The sequence below is a fragment of the Astyanax mexicanus genome, chromosome 22 (assembly GCF_023375975.1).
Source record: "Astyanax mexicanus isolate ESR-SI-001 chromosome 22, AstMex3_surface, whole genome shotgun sequence".
NCBI lineage: Eukaryota > Metazoa > Chordata > Actinopteri > Characiformes > Acestrorhamphidae > Astyanax > Astyanax mexicanus.
In genome coordinates, this window is record NC_064429.1 from 20,330,646 (window position 1) to 20,347,003 (window position 16,358).

The 16,358-nt window shown below is 34.9% G+C and overlaps 1 protein-coding gene across 1 annotated transcript; it reads left to right on the forward strand.

Annotated features, from left to right (window-relative positions):
• The first annotated feature begins 1,831 nt into the window (after nt 1-1,831).
• polk (polymerase (DNA directed) kappa) lies at nt 1,832-16,032 on the forward strand. The gene is made up of 15 exons (XM_007258310.4): nt 1,832-1,985; nt 3,289-3,481; nt 4,449-4,568; nt 4,670-4,822; nt 6,094-6,225; nt 6,329-6,479; nt 7,367-7,558; nt 8,183-8,307; nt 8,405-8,571; nt 9,268-9,300; nt 9,542-9,638; nt 10,192-10,363; nt 11,995-13,185; nt 14,994-15,033; nt 15,212-16,032. The coding sequence occupies exons 2-15, from the start codon at nt 3,338-3,340 to the stop codon at nt 15,312-15,314; spliced, it is 2,820 nt and encodes a 939-aa protein (XP_007258372.3). The 5' UTR covers nt 1,832-1,985; nt 3,289-3,337; the 3' UTR covers nt 15,315-16,032.
• Nucleotides 16,033-16,358: the final 326 nt, after the last annotated feature.

A 16,358-nucleotide genomic window follows, 5' to 3' on the forward strand; every position in this document is an offset into this window, starting at 1 on the left:
TTTCTAACATTAAATGTAGTTTTAAAATACATATTTAACACGCGTTCATTAAGGTGGTATATGTATCCTGCAGTAAAATGATTTCAAACTAACTTATTTGCTAGGTTACTTTTCGTGACATTTCTAGTCAAGTACCTGAATTCAAAATACAGATAGTGTATAATATGCATTTGGAGGTGCTGAATCAGGGGGTTCACCCAGTATCCCATATACGGTAAAACGAGTGTTTTGAAATGTATGAAATTTGGAGATCTGTAGGTGTACTTTATAAGATAACCTGTTACAGCACGAAAGTAATTGTGTAAAAGCAGATGTACAGATATTTATGTAAATTCAGGCTCAGTCCCTTAGGACACAGCATCCTCAGTGTCAAAGAACTCCAGCAGCAGCCCTCGCCACTCCACCTCCCCGAAGTTGAAGGTCCTAGGACGTTAATAGGAGGAATAGAGGTATGTATTGTATTGTATATATTGTTTTAATATATTCATTTTTAAAACCTTGCATTTCTTACTGAATTCAATTCTTTATTATTCATTTTTATTTATCATAGTGTTGAAATTATTCCATTTTTATGCTTTTTATTTTTTATCATAATGCTTAATTACATTTATTGTTTTAATGTTTGGTGCCTTTTGTATTTAAATCAATTTTAAGATTTTTTATTTATATTTCTCATTATTTATTCAGTAAGCTTACCCTACCTTACTTTTAGCTAAAAAAAATGCATATTTTTAAAATGTATCTGTCTGGTTCCTTTTCTTTGTAAGGAAGTTTTTCTTTGCCACTGTTGCACCTGACTTCTTAATAAATAAATATTGTTTTCCATTATTATTGCTTGTTGCAGTGTGTTTATTGGCTTACACCATCATTGAGTGTTTTAAAAGGTTCTTCATTTTGAGGGCCTTTTTGAGGGCATTTGAGGGCCTGATTCTAGTGTCTCTTTTCTATTAATTTCACTGCCTCTCCTTCCAACATCTCTTCCCTTTATTTTCCTAAGACCTCAGAGCCTAACACATTTTAATAGTTAGATGTGCTACAAATCTGGTGTTGAACACGTGACCCTAAAGCAACAATGCCCTCTATTGGAAACTGAAAATAGTGGTGTTGCAATATAATGATGGAGAAAGTTGTGAAAGACAGTGAATGTTGGTGTTCTCAAAATGATTTCTTGAGCCCATGCAGTGATTCAGTACAGACTTGTGCTCATGTTTTTAAATGCACCTCAAATAAATAACCATTTTGATACAAATTCACAAAGTTGTATTTATCTGTTTTTATATATTGAATAAATGTTCTCATATTTATTCATGAGTTTAACTGTTAATCCATAATGATTTTCTTTCTTTAAATGGCCATATATACAGGTGCATCTAAAAAAATAGAATATCATTGAAAAGTGACTAATTTAGTTCAAAATGTGAAACTCGTATATTATATAGGTGTGTTTATTTTTTTTATTGTTGATTATGACTAATAAAAACCCAGTCAGTATCTAAAAAAATGTGAATATTATATAAGACTATTTATTTTAACCTATTTCATTTATTTTTATACTCCTCACATTTTTTCTTTGTTTATTTCCGCTTCTGGTCCTTCATACTACATACAGCATGCATGCAAATGAAAATATTAAATGGAAACTTTGAAATTAATGTGAAACCAAATTAGCTAGCTATAACTATTAGCTTTCTTTATTAGGTATTATTTTTATTATTATGGGAAAATAATATGGTATGGCATGGAAGGGTAAAATAACCAAAAGATGGTTTGGTTATTTCATATAATGCCATAGAGGGTTAATTTAAAACATGAAAAGATTCAGAGGATTTCATGGGTAAACTGGTGGAGCTGTATGCGTGTTGTTTTCTGCTCCTCTACAGCAGGAGGCATGACGGAGCTCCACCTCTCTTTATTACCTCGAAGAAGTTTGAAAATGGCGGCGGATGAAACTCAGCTGTCAAAATATCTCTGTTCTTCTCCCTGAGGTAAATGTAACATATATCTTTATCTCCTGCGCTATGTGTCCGCGGTGTTTTAACAGTCAGGGTTTTAGAATGAGCGGTTTCAGTGGATTAGCTAGGTTAGTTAGTTGGCAGTTCGTTGCTAGGATAAGTTAAATTAGCTTTAGCGTTAGCATTACTATCACTGCTAACTAACCGGTATAAACACAACACTCCTGAGTATCTGGTCTCAGTTTTATCAGATTTAACACGGAACTGGGCTGTTTCGTGTTATTTATTTTACTGAATTAAGAACAGAGAAATAAGAAATCAAAGAAAGAGTTAACAGTCTTCTAGCTAAAGTTCTTAGTTGTTTTTACTCATGTTAAGAAATGACTAACGTTAACTAGCTAACGTTATACCCTACTGAAAAATATTGACTTAAGTTAGTTATACTGACCAACTTGGTAGACCAGCTTAGGGAAACTAACTAACGCTAGCTATGTTATATTTTTGCTAGAGTTTGATGATGTATCTGGCTGGTCTACAGGAATTATCAAATTTATCAAGCTGAACAACCAGTGTGACCAAGATTGACAAGCAGTAGCAAGCTGATGGACTAAAACTACAAAATTTAATTTAACATACAGCTCTGGAAAAAAAGAGACCACCTAAAAATTATGAGTTTCCTTGATTTTACCAAATTAAAAACCTCTGGAATATAATCGAGAGGAAGATGGATGATCACAAACCATCAAACCAAGCTGGTTGACCAGTGGTAGGATGGTCCCCCCTTTAATGTGAGTCTTGGTCCTCCCAAGGTTTCTTCCTCCTCCTGCAGCTCTGAGGGAGTTTTTCCTTGCCTCCGCGCTCACTGGGGGTTCTGTATTATGTATTTTCTATGTTTAATCTTTTGCCTGACTCTTTGTCCTGTAATCATGTTTCTGTAAAGCTGCTTTGTGCCAACACCAGTTGTAAAAAGCGCTATAAAAATAAATTTGATTTGATTTGATTTGAATTGGTACTTTTGGTAGTGTGGTCAGTGTTCCAAGTGCTGCTGGAAAATGAAACGTCCACTGTGTTATATTAAGTCTAAAGTCAGTGCAGTGTTTTTCCTGGAAAATCTTACAGCACTTCATGCCTCCCTATGGAGGAGAATAGTCATTGTGAATTGTGAGTAGACTAATATATGATAAACAGTATTCTAGGAAGAAGTTGTAAGTGCAGAGAATACTGTAGAGCATGAGTGGCACAGACACTCGAGTTGGCTTTCTACTTGGTTTTTCTTTCTTGGAGTTTGTTCATGTTTCTTAGGTCTGTAGATGTTATTTTTGTGTGTAATCCTCAGGTTAGATGAGTGACCAGCTCCAGCTGTATCATCAACTGCTGTTGGAAAGATGGAGCCCAATGCAAGCAATGCAGGATCGGTCAGCGCCGACCAGAGTGTCCTGCTCTCCAGAATGGCACTTAATGACAACAAGGCTGGTATGGAGGGCCTGGACAGAGACAAAATCAACAAGATCATCCTTGAGACGTCCAAGGTTTGCTGATTATTTGAATTGTTTGTGGTTAAATGGCTCAGTTTGCTGCTGTTTTGTAAAATAATTTTGCATTATAAGATCCTAAACCTTACGGTATAGAGTGGCCTTGGAATGTTAGTGAAATTTGCTAAATTCTATTTTTTGCTGACACGTTTTTTTTTTAGGGTTAGGTTTTTTTTTTTTTAATGTAGCTTTATGTGGAAAGTGTGCACCAGTGAAAATATTTCCAAAATGAATTCTCTGAGACATATAGCCCCAGGATTAACATAAACAGTCTGAGGGATAAGATATTAGTTTCCCAGTCTAAAAAGATAATCATAGGCTGCGTTCAGAAACCCCAGAATTTTTTTTCTTCTATTGATCCTCTTCTCCTCTGTGACGCGGAAACTGATTTTGTACAGGAGGAGACGAAAGAAGCCACTTAAAATTCCCCCTGAAGCGAAAATGTTTGGGATTCTGGAGTCACATCACTGTGGTCAAACCCACAGAATAAACAAGCAAACTTTCTTAAAGAATGTAATTATTTATTAATTAATTTTTCAAATTGTGTATGTGTAGAAATAATAAAACTTCACTAAAACAGTTACATGACTGTATAACATATATCGTCACTACTTATAAACAAGTAAAACTAAATAAATAAATAAAATGAAATAATTCAATATCCACAATTAACACAGTTATATCAGTTTATCTGTCTTTAGGTTTTGTAGCAGCTGTGATTGGCTGGGCAGTGTAGGGGGAGCTGAAAGCGACTGCTGTGATTGACTCAGACCATCAGTAGACCACATCAAATTAAAGGGGAGGGGTAGTAGCAAAAATTTCTGGACGCAGCCATAGACTATATTTTCCTTTAAAAAAAAATGTAGTTCAGAATGATGTGTAGTCCAAGACTAGGCTTAATCTCTATCCAGGAAACTTCCCATAACAAGTTTACAGAAAATCTAATCTTGTATCTGTATTGCAGGGCTCCAGATTCTATGAGAACGAGTTGAAAAAGGAGCAGCAGGTAAACCAGTGTATTGAAAAGATATTGCAGCAGAAAACTAAGCTCACTGAGCAGCAGATTCAGAATGCTCAAATTGAGGTAATTCAGTTTTTAATCCTATGTTCTGTGATTTGTTTTTTTGTTTACTTTGTTGCTCAGAGATCCGTTAATGTAGATTTAAAAATGTGTCTGTTTGACAGGTAGAGAAGCTGAGTGCGGAACTGGAAAGGGGTCGGAACCTGAGTCGGGTGATTGTGCACGTGGACATGGATGCATTTTATGCTGCTGTGGAGATGAGAGACTGTCCAGAACTGAAAGACAAGCCCATGGCTGTGGGATCCATGAGCATGCTGGTAAGGACACTTTTAGGTCCAATTAATAGCATACTTGTTTGTCCTTTACATATAAGCTTTACTGCCATTTGACTTTAAACTAGAACTGGGCAGTATGGTAAAATATTATATAATAATATTTAAAGACATTTTTATGATACAGTATATTGAAATGTGACAGATTCTTAAAACTGCTTTTAATACAGTTCAATATGCTGTGCTATTTAAACTGTTTCATGCATAGTCCAGTGATTTATTACATCCTCTGTAATGAAATGTAAATTTGGGCCAGTGTTCTTTAAATGGGCATTAAACCCCCTGATTTTAGCTGACTCCACCCTTAGCTTAAATTAAAAAATGCAAAAAAAAAAATGCGTGGAGTAGTTTGGGAAGGGGCACTGGATGATGTATGGGTTTAGAGTTGGGGCAGGAGGGAGAGCTAATTGGCTGAGCTGCAGCAGCAGTGTGCCTCTGGTAGCAGTAAGATGCAGATTGTTGGGCATCACTAGGGAGCAGTATTATTGATTGATTGATTGATTGATTGATTGATTGACACATCATTCTCGCCTATAGCACAGATGAAACTTAGAGGCCGCTGCAGAGGCGGAAATACACAATAAAGGTTAGGAAACGTTTATAAAAATTGAAGCAGGGCTGGTTTGTTTCATAACTTTAAAGGAACACATTTCAGCTGTTAATAAAAAATATATATAGTTTAGGGTTTAGTGGCTCTTAGTGGCTCTCTGATGATGTCCTCAATATACTGAAATAACAAAAATGTCAAAGTCAGTTTCCTTCTTAAAATGAAAATGAATGGCTTATTCTGTAATAGTATGTTATCTGGAATTATTAGCACCGTTAAGTTAAGATGTGCGAAAACACTTTAAAAATATTAGATAATTACGTATATAAGCATTTTGCCTGTCTATTACAGTATATATTTATTTTCTTTTCATCCGGAATGTGCAAATTTTCTATTAAAAGACTGAAGCTGAAAAGTGTATGGAAAATAGACAAACTGAGCTTTTGGAATGGCCTTCACACTATAAACAGATAAGGAATTGCCTTCCCAGACCGAGAATATAGCCCTCAACGATTTGTTCCTTTTAGTGAAAAATGTACATTTTCCAAAGCATATTGTCAAAACGATAAGAAAATAATTGACTATATGATAAAATATTGTCATATTGCACAACACTTCTTTAAAATAATTGAAGCTGCATGTGTGCTGTGTCACTATATCAAGATTGTATCTGATGGACATGTATCTGTAACATGTCTTACTATTTCAGTCCACGTCCAACTACTACGCCAGGAGGTACGGTGTCCGTGCGGCCATGCCAGGCTTCATTGCCAAGAAACTGTGCCCAAATTTGGTCATTGTTCCACTCAACTTTGCCAAATACAGAGCAGTGAGTGAACAGGTAACTGGTAACATGTTTCTATTCTGCCACAGTCTTTTCTATTTTACTGTGAATTCTTGCACAATCTTACATAGTGCTTTTTATGTGTTTTGTTGTTTGTTAGGTGCGGGAGGTTTTTGCCGATTATGATCCTCACTTTCTGCCTATGAGTTTAGATGAAGCCTATCTGGACATCACTGACCATCTGGAGCAGAGACAGCACTGGCCTGAGTCTATGAGAACATACCCTATCAATGAAGGAAATTCTGAAGGAGGTGCTGCTATGAATGAAAATTCATGTGTAGAAGACACTGTAGTGTTTACACAGCTGCTTTTTCTTTAAACACTTTAGAACATAAAACTTATGTTCAATAACTATTGTTATTTTCTTCATATTTATTGTCTTGTTACACAATTTTTAAGATAACATTTTCCAGCTTTAGGTTTTTCGGTCTAATTGTATGAATTGTGTTTACACCTTTTGCGTTTTGATTGGACACATTTTTCTATAAACTACACTAACATCTAAATTTTATTTCCATTAAGAATTAATGGAGTGCAACTGTGCACAGCCAACTACTGTAGATTCAGCTTGACACACCATTTAAGATGGTGTGTCAGAGAACAAATTCACTGTTGTTTTGTCCCATGCTTGTCTTTTTGTTGTTTCTATTTTTTTAATCCATCATTTCTCATCATTGCTTCACTTCCATTCATTTTCACACATGCCCAAATCATAGAGTTTGTGTGTCCCAATAGAGACACCCAAATTCAAGTCAGGGCAGGTAAAACAAACTCTAATCCATATCCAAGCAGACCTGCACTTGTCTATTTGTAGTTTTTTTTTTCTCTCCTTCATTCCTAGTTGTTCATTTTTTTCCATGGCAGGGGCCTTCATGAACTACCTCATTGCAGCTCTCTAAGCTTTAATCTACAGTCATACTGACCTGCATTCATTTGTTTGTTGTGTTCTTATACTTCATTTTACCTATTCAGCTGTGCAGTTATTTTGTTTTCCTTCAGGAAATGCACTTTTTTAGTTATTGAAGAGTTTTACGTGCTGCATTGAATAGAAGCCTTGTGGAAATGTAAAATATTTTAGGACCAAAATGACAACCTGGTTTCATGTATTTTTCTTCCCTTATTTCTACAAAACATTCAGATAAACCCAGCACAGAGACTGAGGCAGAAACAGATACTCTCTCCCCAGTCCTGTTTGAAGACAGTCCAACTGCTTCTCCTACATTTCCAGTTCCTGGTGGAAAAGGGGAGGTTTTTGGGACAAGTCCTGAAGAGGCTGTGAGGGAGATGCGCTTCAGAATTGAACAAAAAACTTCATTGACTGCAAGCGCAGGTGATGCTTTTATTCATAATCTCCATAACTATTGGTGTGAGTGCAGCATTCTGGCTCTCTAGCCTTAAAGTTATTTTACATGTTACATGTATTAGAAAATATATATATATATTTCTGTTTGTAAGTTCACTAATACCATAGATAATATCATAGAAAACAAAAGCTGAATTCCTGACTTTTAAATAACAGGTAAATAATGTATGTAATGTAATTGTCAAAAGACTCCTAGGCTCCTAGGCTCAAGGCTACTTGCCATCAGTGGCCGGAGTCTGAGAGAGCTCAGATACCCTTGCTCAATCTTGGGGATGGTAGATGGCGCTCTCTCCCCAGGTCACTCCTAATGTAATGTTGATCAGCACAGGCCTCTGTTGGCTGGTGTATCAGAGCTGGCTTTTCAGTATTGCTGCTTTAGAGGCAGTTTGAAAACAGTGGGTGGTTGACTTGACATGTAGTCTTCACTCTCCTACAGTTGGGGGTATTATTAGTGATTACTAAGGGGAGTTCATATAAAAAATTGGATGGCGTTTCATATTAGGGAGAAAACAGGTAAAATTAGCAATAAATACAATGAGCATTATATTTTTTTACAAACGTTTATGGTGACATTGTCATTTATTTCTGCAGGTATCGCTCCAAATATGATGCTTGCAAAAGTATGCAGTGACAAGAACAAGCCCAATGGACAGTACAGGATTCCCCCTGAGAGACAGGCTGTGATGGACTTTATCCAAGACCTGCCTGTTCGGAAGGTTGACGCCCACTTTTATTTAGTTCTTCTAATAATGATAGTAATAATTACTGACTCTCAGTAAGTCAGTAGGTCTGAACACAGCTTTGGTATTTCAGGTTTCTGGGATCGGGAAAGTGACGGAAAAGATGCTGGCTGCTCTGGGAATTGTGAGCTGTGCCCAACTTGCCCAGCAGATGGCAATGCTCTCCCTGCTCTTCTCTGACACATCCTGGCACCATTTCATCCAAATCTCACTTGGGCTCGGCTCTACTCACATAGAGAGGTGTGTAGGTCTGGCTTGCTCTGTCTGTATATCTTATTAATAATGAGAAAATACTTCCAGAAAAAAAAACTGCTACTAATATTTATTTGCAAAAAATATATATGTTTTGCTTTGTTCTTTGTTTTATTAGTACAAATGAATTCGGTGAGAATTAATATTTATGAAGGTAACAAATACATGCAGTTCAAAATCAGTCAATCAAATATTTGGACACAGCTCTTTTCATTAAGTGTATTTTCTTTCATTTTATAATTTTCTACATTGAAAATTTTATAATGAAGTTATTAAATCTATACCGAAACACATGCAGAATTATTTTTGTTTTATACATTAAATTATTCTAAGTTGGCACATCTCATTTGGGTTTAGGTTAGGGGGATTGTGGAGTTCAAACATTTTTCTTTGTTTGTTTACTATGTAATTCCTTATGTCTTGATTGCTTCCATGACTTTAAAAAATAGTCTACAATTTAAAAAATTAATTTAATAAAGAATATTAAATAGGAGTGTGTCCAAACCTTTAACTGGTACCGTATCTCATATCTACAATTGTGTAGTATTTTAGTCGAACTAACTTGAAAAAAATAACAAGTTATTGAAAAAGCTGTCGTCATTATGTTTACTGTTATTATATTTAATTCTTATACTAAACAGAATTTATGGAACAAAATTATGTTTGTTCATTTTTATATTCCAGAGATTCGGAGAGGAAAAGCATGAGCACAGAAAGGTAACATCTATAGCTGATGATCCATTTCTAATAATAAAGTGTGATTTACCGGTTTATACTCCAAACAGCTTGTTCTTTGAGTTTTTTGAAGTTTTGAAAGTTTTAAATAATTGAAAATCGATTGATTATTTTTGTGTAAAAAATAGAAGATTATGTTTTTAGGCCATAATTGGCCAGCACTAGTTTTGACCTAGGATGACCCATGATTTATTTATTTCTTTATTTATTTTATTTTTTTAAGGACATTTGCAGAGATGAGCGACGCTGAGGAGCAGTATTCTCTATGCCGGGATCTCTGTCAAGACTTAGCAAAGGACCTGCAGAAGGAGGGCCTTAAGGTACAGCTTTTGAGTATAGAAAGCAGGTATATTATTTATAATAAGGTTGCAATGATTAGTCAGCATAGTCAACAAGATTAGTTATAAATTAGGGGCATTAGTGTGATTAGAACAGGTAAGGGCTGATTGCACTTACACTGTGTCTCTGTGTCAAAAATACCTGGGCACAACATATTACTGAGCATGTTTACTTATAAAATATCAGTACATTGCAAATGTAAATGTCTCCTCTGATTGTAGTTATGATGTCACTGACACAGATATCGGTTTACAGACTAAAAAGGAAAAAGAACGACAGGACATGCTCCTCTTTTTGTTAATGTGATGTTCAAATTTCAGAATAAATGTCCGGAGACCAAATGATACTGATCATTATATAAACAGCAAACAAATAATAAAAGACATTCAGTTTATTTTTATTTTATTTAAACTGCTGTTATGTTTTAGAAAGTACTTATTTATAATTATTATAGGTTAATATTTTAGCTTAGCTTCTTGTTTTTTTGTCAGAATTTAGAATTAATACATTGTCATCGTGCAATCTCTCATATAGGGCAAAACCGTCACCTTAAAATTGAAGAATGTGAAGTTTGAGGTGAAGACCAAAGCGTTCACTTTGCAGTGCGCTGTCTGCACTGAAGAGGAAATTTTCACTGCTGCCAAAGATCTTCTAAAGGCCGAGATTGATAACGTCAGCCCACAGCCACTGAGGCTGAGACTAATGGGTATCTAGCTTTGTTTTTCTATTTTCTTGTTTTGTTTCTTTGGCTATGTTCATACAGCTGAAAAAAGTGCCCTAAATCCAATTTGTCATTGTCATCTCTTTTGTTTTTTTTTTAATTTGATTTAATAATTAATTTCACATTTATGTCATATATTTAATATATTAAATATAAAATGTATGTGTATATTTATATATTTTAAATATATAAAGTAGGTTACAAATATTTAGATACTTTTGAAACTTTTGAGTGAAATAACTCTTTATCTGAGAGGTGAGTGTTTATTTACTCAGTAAAACACTATTACAGTAAATTAGAATCATACAAAAAGCAGCCATTTTACATCACTGTGTTCATTAAAACATCTCCAAGGCTCTCTTCATGAGACTCTTCATGAGAATTATTGTTATTGTTGTTTTATCATATTACAAACAGGTTTGGTAAATCAGTTCTTATTTCTGAGTGTTAAATCGGGGGGGATAGAATTGAATACATCTAGCAGAAATCTGGAACAAGGCATTTTTCTTTAAACTAGCTCTATTTAGTACTTCTGCTTTGCTTTGTACTGTATCTATGTTTACGTCCATGTATTCTGATGTCTTCTGGTAGTATTTGTGAGATAAATCATTCTAAATAATGTTTAGGTGCCTAAAGCATCTGCACTGTACTGCGTATTAAACTTCATTGAGGTTTATTACCTAGTTATTCTGCCACTGAAACCTTACTGCTGCTGTCCATTTTCAATCTGGCTTTTCAGACTGATTCGGATTAACACGAATCAGATATGTATTAGATTTTATTAACACATTTTTTGCTATTTGCACTCGATATAATGATGTATGAATTATTTCAATTGTATCAATACATGGTGTCAAATATTGATATTTTATTGAAACATATTTTATCATTCACATGAATTGGCTAAACTATTGTTGTCAAATTCTGTGAAACTGACACCAATAAATCCATAATTACTGGTATTTGCTTATTTAGCAGTATTTTATCCTCATTAGTAACAGTCTTGCAATATATTGTATCGCAAAATCACTGTATCATAATTTGATTGTTATTGTGGGCAATGTTTTGTAATATTGTATCATGAGATGCCCTGGGATTCCCACCTCTTGTTGTTCAGACAGGTTTGGGCCACTTTTAACTGTTATGTAAAGGTGTATCCTTTAATTTGAAATATGTTAATATTTTATGAACCTGCTGAGTTCTCAATGGATTCTCAGTGTCAATTCCATGGTTTCGTGATTTTCCTTCTTATATTTACTCATCTAGATGTATAATTTGTCGTAGTACACTCATTAAAAGCTCTTCACAGCTCATGTAGCTCCATCAGATTTACCACAGTAGTTTGCCGGAGTCTTTTTGCTGGCAGAATTGATTTTTTCCTGTCATTAGGCTCAGTAATAACTCCAGTGATTAACTTCAGTGAGATGGTTATTAGCACAATCATGAAAGGCGCTTTTCTGCATCAGTAGACAATCCTGATAACTCTATTAGTCACTGTGAAAAAGTGCTTTATTGAGGGTCGAGCTGTGACAACCCGAGATCTGGAAATGTTCCTGTTCTTCTGAAATTTTTAAGGATTTTTCTGTTGTTTTTTTTGTTTGTTTGTTTTTTGATAGGTGTTCGTGTCTCGAGCTTCGTCAGTGCTGATGACAAACAGCCCCAGCAGAAGAGCATAGTGGGATTTCTAAAGATGGGGTCAGATACCAGCAGATCAACACCAGCTCCCAGAGTTTTAGGAATTTTACAATCTGAAGTGAGTGGTGTGTCAGAATCTAGCGTCAGTGCTCTAAAGCAACAATCTGCAGACACCAGAGGTCCTTCGGTGGTGGTAGAGACCTCTAGACCTTTCAGTAAGTGGGGAAACGAATCTGAAGGTGCCAGAGAACCTCAGCAACAGACCTTTTTCCAAAGGGCGCTTACGAAGAGGTTGCAGCAGCAACAGCAGCACCAGTCTGAGCAAGAACATCATTCTGTGTCTATGGATGAACCATGTTCTACCACAGAACCCCATACTTCTGGATTTATGAGACCAGCAAATGCAGAATCATTGCAGACTTGTGGAGAATCTTCATCTAAAACAAATACAGCATCACGTGCAAATGAGTCTACACACATGGACACACAATCATCAACCAAAACAAATATGGAGCAGTGCTTCACATGCCCTGTTTGCTTCAAAGAAATAAAAACCACAGACCTCACAGCGTTCAACCAACACTTAGACGAGTGCCTTAAAGGCAGCAGTGCACTGAATGATAATAGAACTTCCACAGATATAGATCAGGATCTGGATGTCCACGGAAAATACTTACACATCCCGGATCCAATGGAACAATTGGATCAGCCAGGGTCTTCTCATTCCACAGCCACCACAAATCCAAGCTCAGAAAGCAGCAGCAGTAGTGCTGCACTAAAAACTTTGAGTAATGGCATGTTAAAAAAAACAAATGGCATGCCAACAAAGTTTGAGTTTGAAAATAATAAGAATGCCAGTTTAACACCATTTTTAAAATGCTCTAAAGACTCTAAAGATGAAAGTCGTTCACTCCCGCCCAATGAGCCTCATGTTCTCCTGAAAGACTCTGGATCCAACGCCTTACCACAGAATTCTACTCATTCTGATGAAGTTGGAATAAAGACAGTGAATGCGAAAAAAGTCTCCACTTTGACGTGTCCAGTGTGCAACCAGGCTCAGGATACAGACGACCTCACTCTCTTCAACCATCATGTGGACATGTGCCTTAACCAGGAGGTTTTGCTGGAGCTCAGAGAATCTGTTCCTCCAGTATCGCTAGGGAAGGCCAGAGGTGAGTGTTTTTCAAAAAATAAAGTAAAATAAATTCTGATTTTGGGTTTCAGATTTCAGATTTGCAATAATCAATACTATCATTACTTATCATTTTAAGACCATTAAAAGTTAATGATAAACTTAATGATAATAGAATAACAAGCATAACAAAGCAATTTTAAAAGACCACAACACTTGTGATTAATAATACTTTGGGAAACATAGCTATATATTTTTCTTTACCTACTGCAGTTCATACTGTGTGTATGAAGTCACAGTCATTGAAGCATTGGTCAGTTGAAGCATGACTGGCTAATATACTGTTCACTGTTATATACAGCTCTGGAAAAAAATAAGAGACTACTTCAGTTTCTGAATCAGTTTCTCTGATTTTGGTATTTATAGGTATAAACTTGTGTAAATTGAACATTGTTTTTTCTATAAACTACGGACAAGATTTCTCCCAAATTCCAAATAAAAATATTGTAATTTAGAGCATTTATATGCAGAAAATGAGAAATGGTTGAAAAAAGATGCAGAGCTTTCAGACCTCAAATAATGCAAAGAAAACAAATTTATATTCACAAAGTTTCAGAAATCAATATTTGGTGGAATAACCCTGGTTTTTAATCACAGTTTTCATGCATCTTGGCATCATGTTCTCCTCCACCAGTCTTACACACTGCTTTTAAATAACTTGCCTTTACGCCTGGTGCAAAAATTCAAGCAGTTCAGTTTGGTTTGATGTCTTGTGATCATCCATCTTCCTCTTGATTATATTCCAGAGGTTTTCAATTTGGTAAAAATCAAAGAAACTTATCAATTTTAAGTGGTCTCTTTTTTTTTTTACAGAGCTGTATATTTTGTTCCAGAAACAATTGCGATAATCAATATTGTCACTTTAAGACCAATTAATGGCAATGGCATAGCATAACAAAGCATTTATACCCTTTTAAAGACCACAACATTTGTAATTAATAATAGTTTAAAAAAAGCTATGTTTTTTTTCTTCATCTACTGCAGTCCACACTATGCACGTATGGAATCACAGTTATTGAAGCTATTGACTGGCTAAAATACTGTTCACTGTTATATATGTAAAAAAAAAACAATACAAATACAAATAAACACAACAGGCAATATCATGATTATCAAATATTATTGAGGTCATGTTCATTTATTGTACGATAAGTCAATAAGCTAGCTCTATTTGTATTGGATCAGGTTCTCCGTAAAAAAATGGTTTGAGGTCTGTGCCAATATTGGACTTGTGGGCCAGTAGCAGTAGCAGTATTTTCTTTAGCCTGTCTGTTAATACATAAACCTTTTATAAAAAGATTCATAGAATGTCAGTTCCATTTTGCAAACTCTTATTTTTCCCATCATGCAGTTAGAATTTTGTCTGTATGGGGTTTTTGTAAAAAAAAAAAAAATAATAATAATAATAATAATAATTTTTTCAAAATGCCATTTGGCTTTTATTATTTATTATTTATTTATTATTTATTTATTATTATATTAAACTCTATATTGTATTATTATATAATATAATTCTATTCCAAAATTGTGCCTGTTAGTGGCAGTAAAATATATCCAAATTAAATCAGTTACCGTGTTTTGTTTTAATGACACTTATGTTGATACAGAATAATAATTAATTCATATTAATTACCTTTACAAATTATATTTGTGTTATCACCAATACACACTCTTTCATGTGACTAACAGCTGCTTACATTTTTACAATTTACTACTAATAACATTTGACATGTCTGTGTAAATTCTCTGCAATTTCTTGGTTTAACTCTTTTTGTGTGTATTTTGCAGATAGTGAAAAGGCTCTGAGTGCAAGAGGAAAAAGCAAAAGGTTAGATTCTTTTAACACACATTCTGTATGTGAGGACTATATTTGAGCTACTGTATTTAGACAGATCATTTAAGAACAACTCCAGAATTGTTTTATAGACACTTAAATGTATTTGTTTTGTGACCTGTGCAGTGTAGTACTACAAGGTGTGTGTGCGCGTGTTCCTCTTTCCCTGCAGGCGAGGATCATCTCCCAATCCTCCTTCAAAGAAGAGCAAAGCCATTAGCTCGAGACACACCATTGACAAATTCTTCAAGGGAAACAGCAGCCAGAAGTTTTAAAAGGATTCAAGTCCAGCACAACTGTCTGTTAAATATATTGGAGAATATTTAAATGTATAATTCATGTCGTTAAATTTATTCTTATAAGTGAAAGGATTTTAGTGTGTAAATGTTTGTTGTGGAATAATGAAGAGAAGCCATATGAAAACTGTTTCTAATTATAAATATGATTGTGTATTTATTGAAGCAAGGATTGCAGTCAGCACTTTTGCGTCATATATTTACTATGAATGAGTGAGAGGTGAGAAAACTGTGTGCTATAAAGAAGCAAATTATTTTTCTTAATTATTTACTACTTTTTAAAATAATGCTGTTTTTTTATGTATGTTTGTGTTGCTGAGATTATAGGCACACAAAGCACTTTACAGTTCTTACGCAGTATCATCTAAACCCTAATGAGAAATAAATATTCAATTTATTGCTGTTCACAGACCAGTAGCCTTAGAAAAGACTTTCACTTTGTTTTGCTTGGCTGGTTCCATCTGGCTTTCCCCCAGTAATAAGCAATACGTTTCTCCAGACGCTGTTAAAGCAGATCAGTCGCAGTGTTCTGGTAAGAGGCATCTACACAGATGGAAATACAGAATATGCAAACATAAAGGAAAATAAAGAAAGAAAAGGAGAGATCAAGCTACTATTTTAAGCCTATCAGATCAGTTATACCTGATATAGACATAGCATTAAACCGCAGTAAATAAAAGGAAGTTGTTTTAAGGTTTGAAGGCTTCGAGTGTGGTACTTTCTTTTCTTTCTCTGACTGGGTTACAGAAGATGTTGCTATATCAGTTCCTTGCTAAGCTTAACAATAAAAGGGTTCAAAAAGTATTGGGACACCTGTTTATCCACTGTTTTTTATGCTCCAACTGGTGTTTTTCAGCGGGATAATGCTCTCCCACACACACAGCATAGGTTTACCCATGTTTCTGCCAGAATCAAGGATTACTATTAAAAAAAGAAGTTTATTTTGCTTTTAATGTAGTAGGGAATCATTTCGATTAGATTTCTGATTACAATATTAAAGTGAATAGTTCATTATTGTTGAGG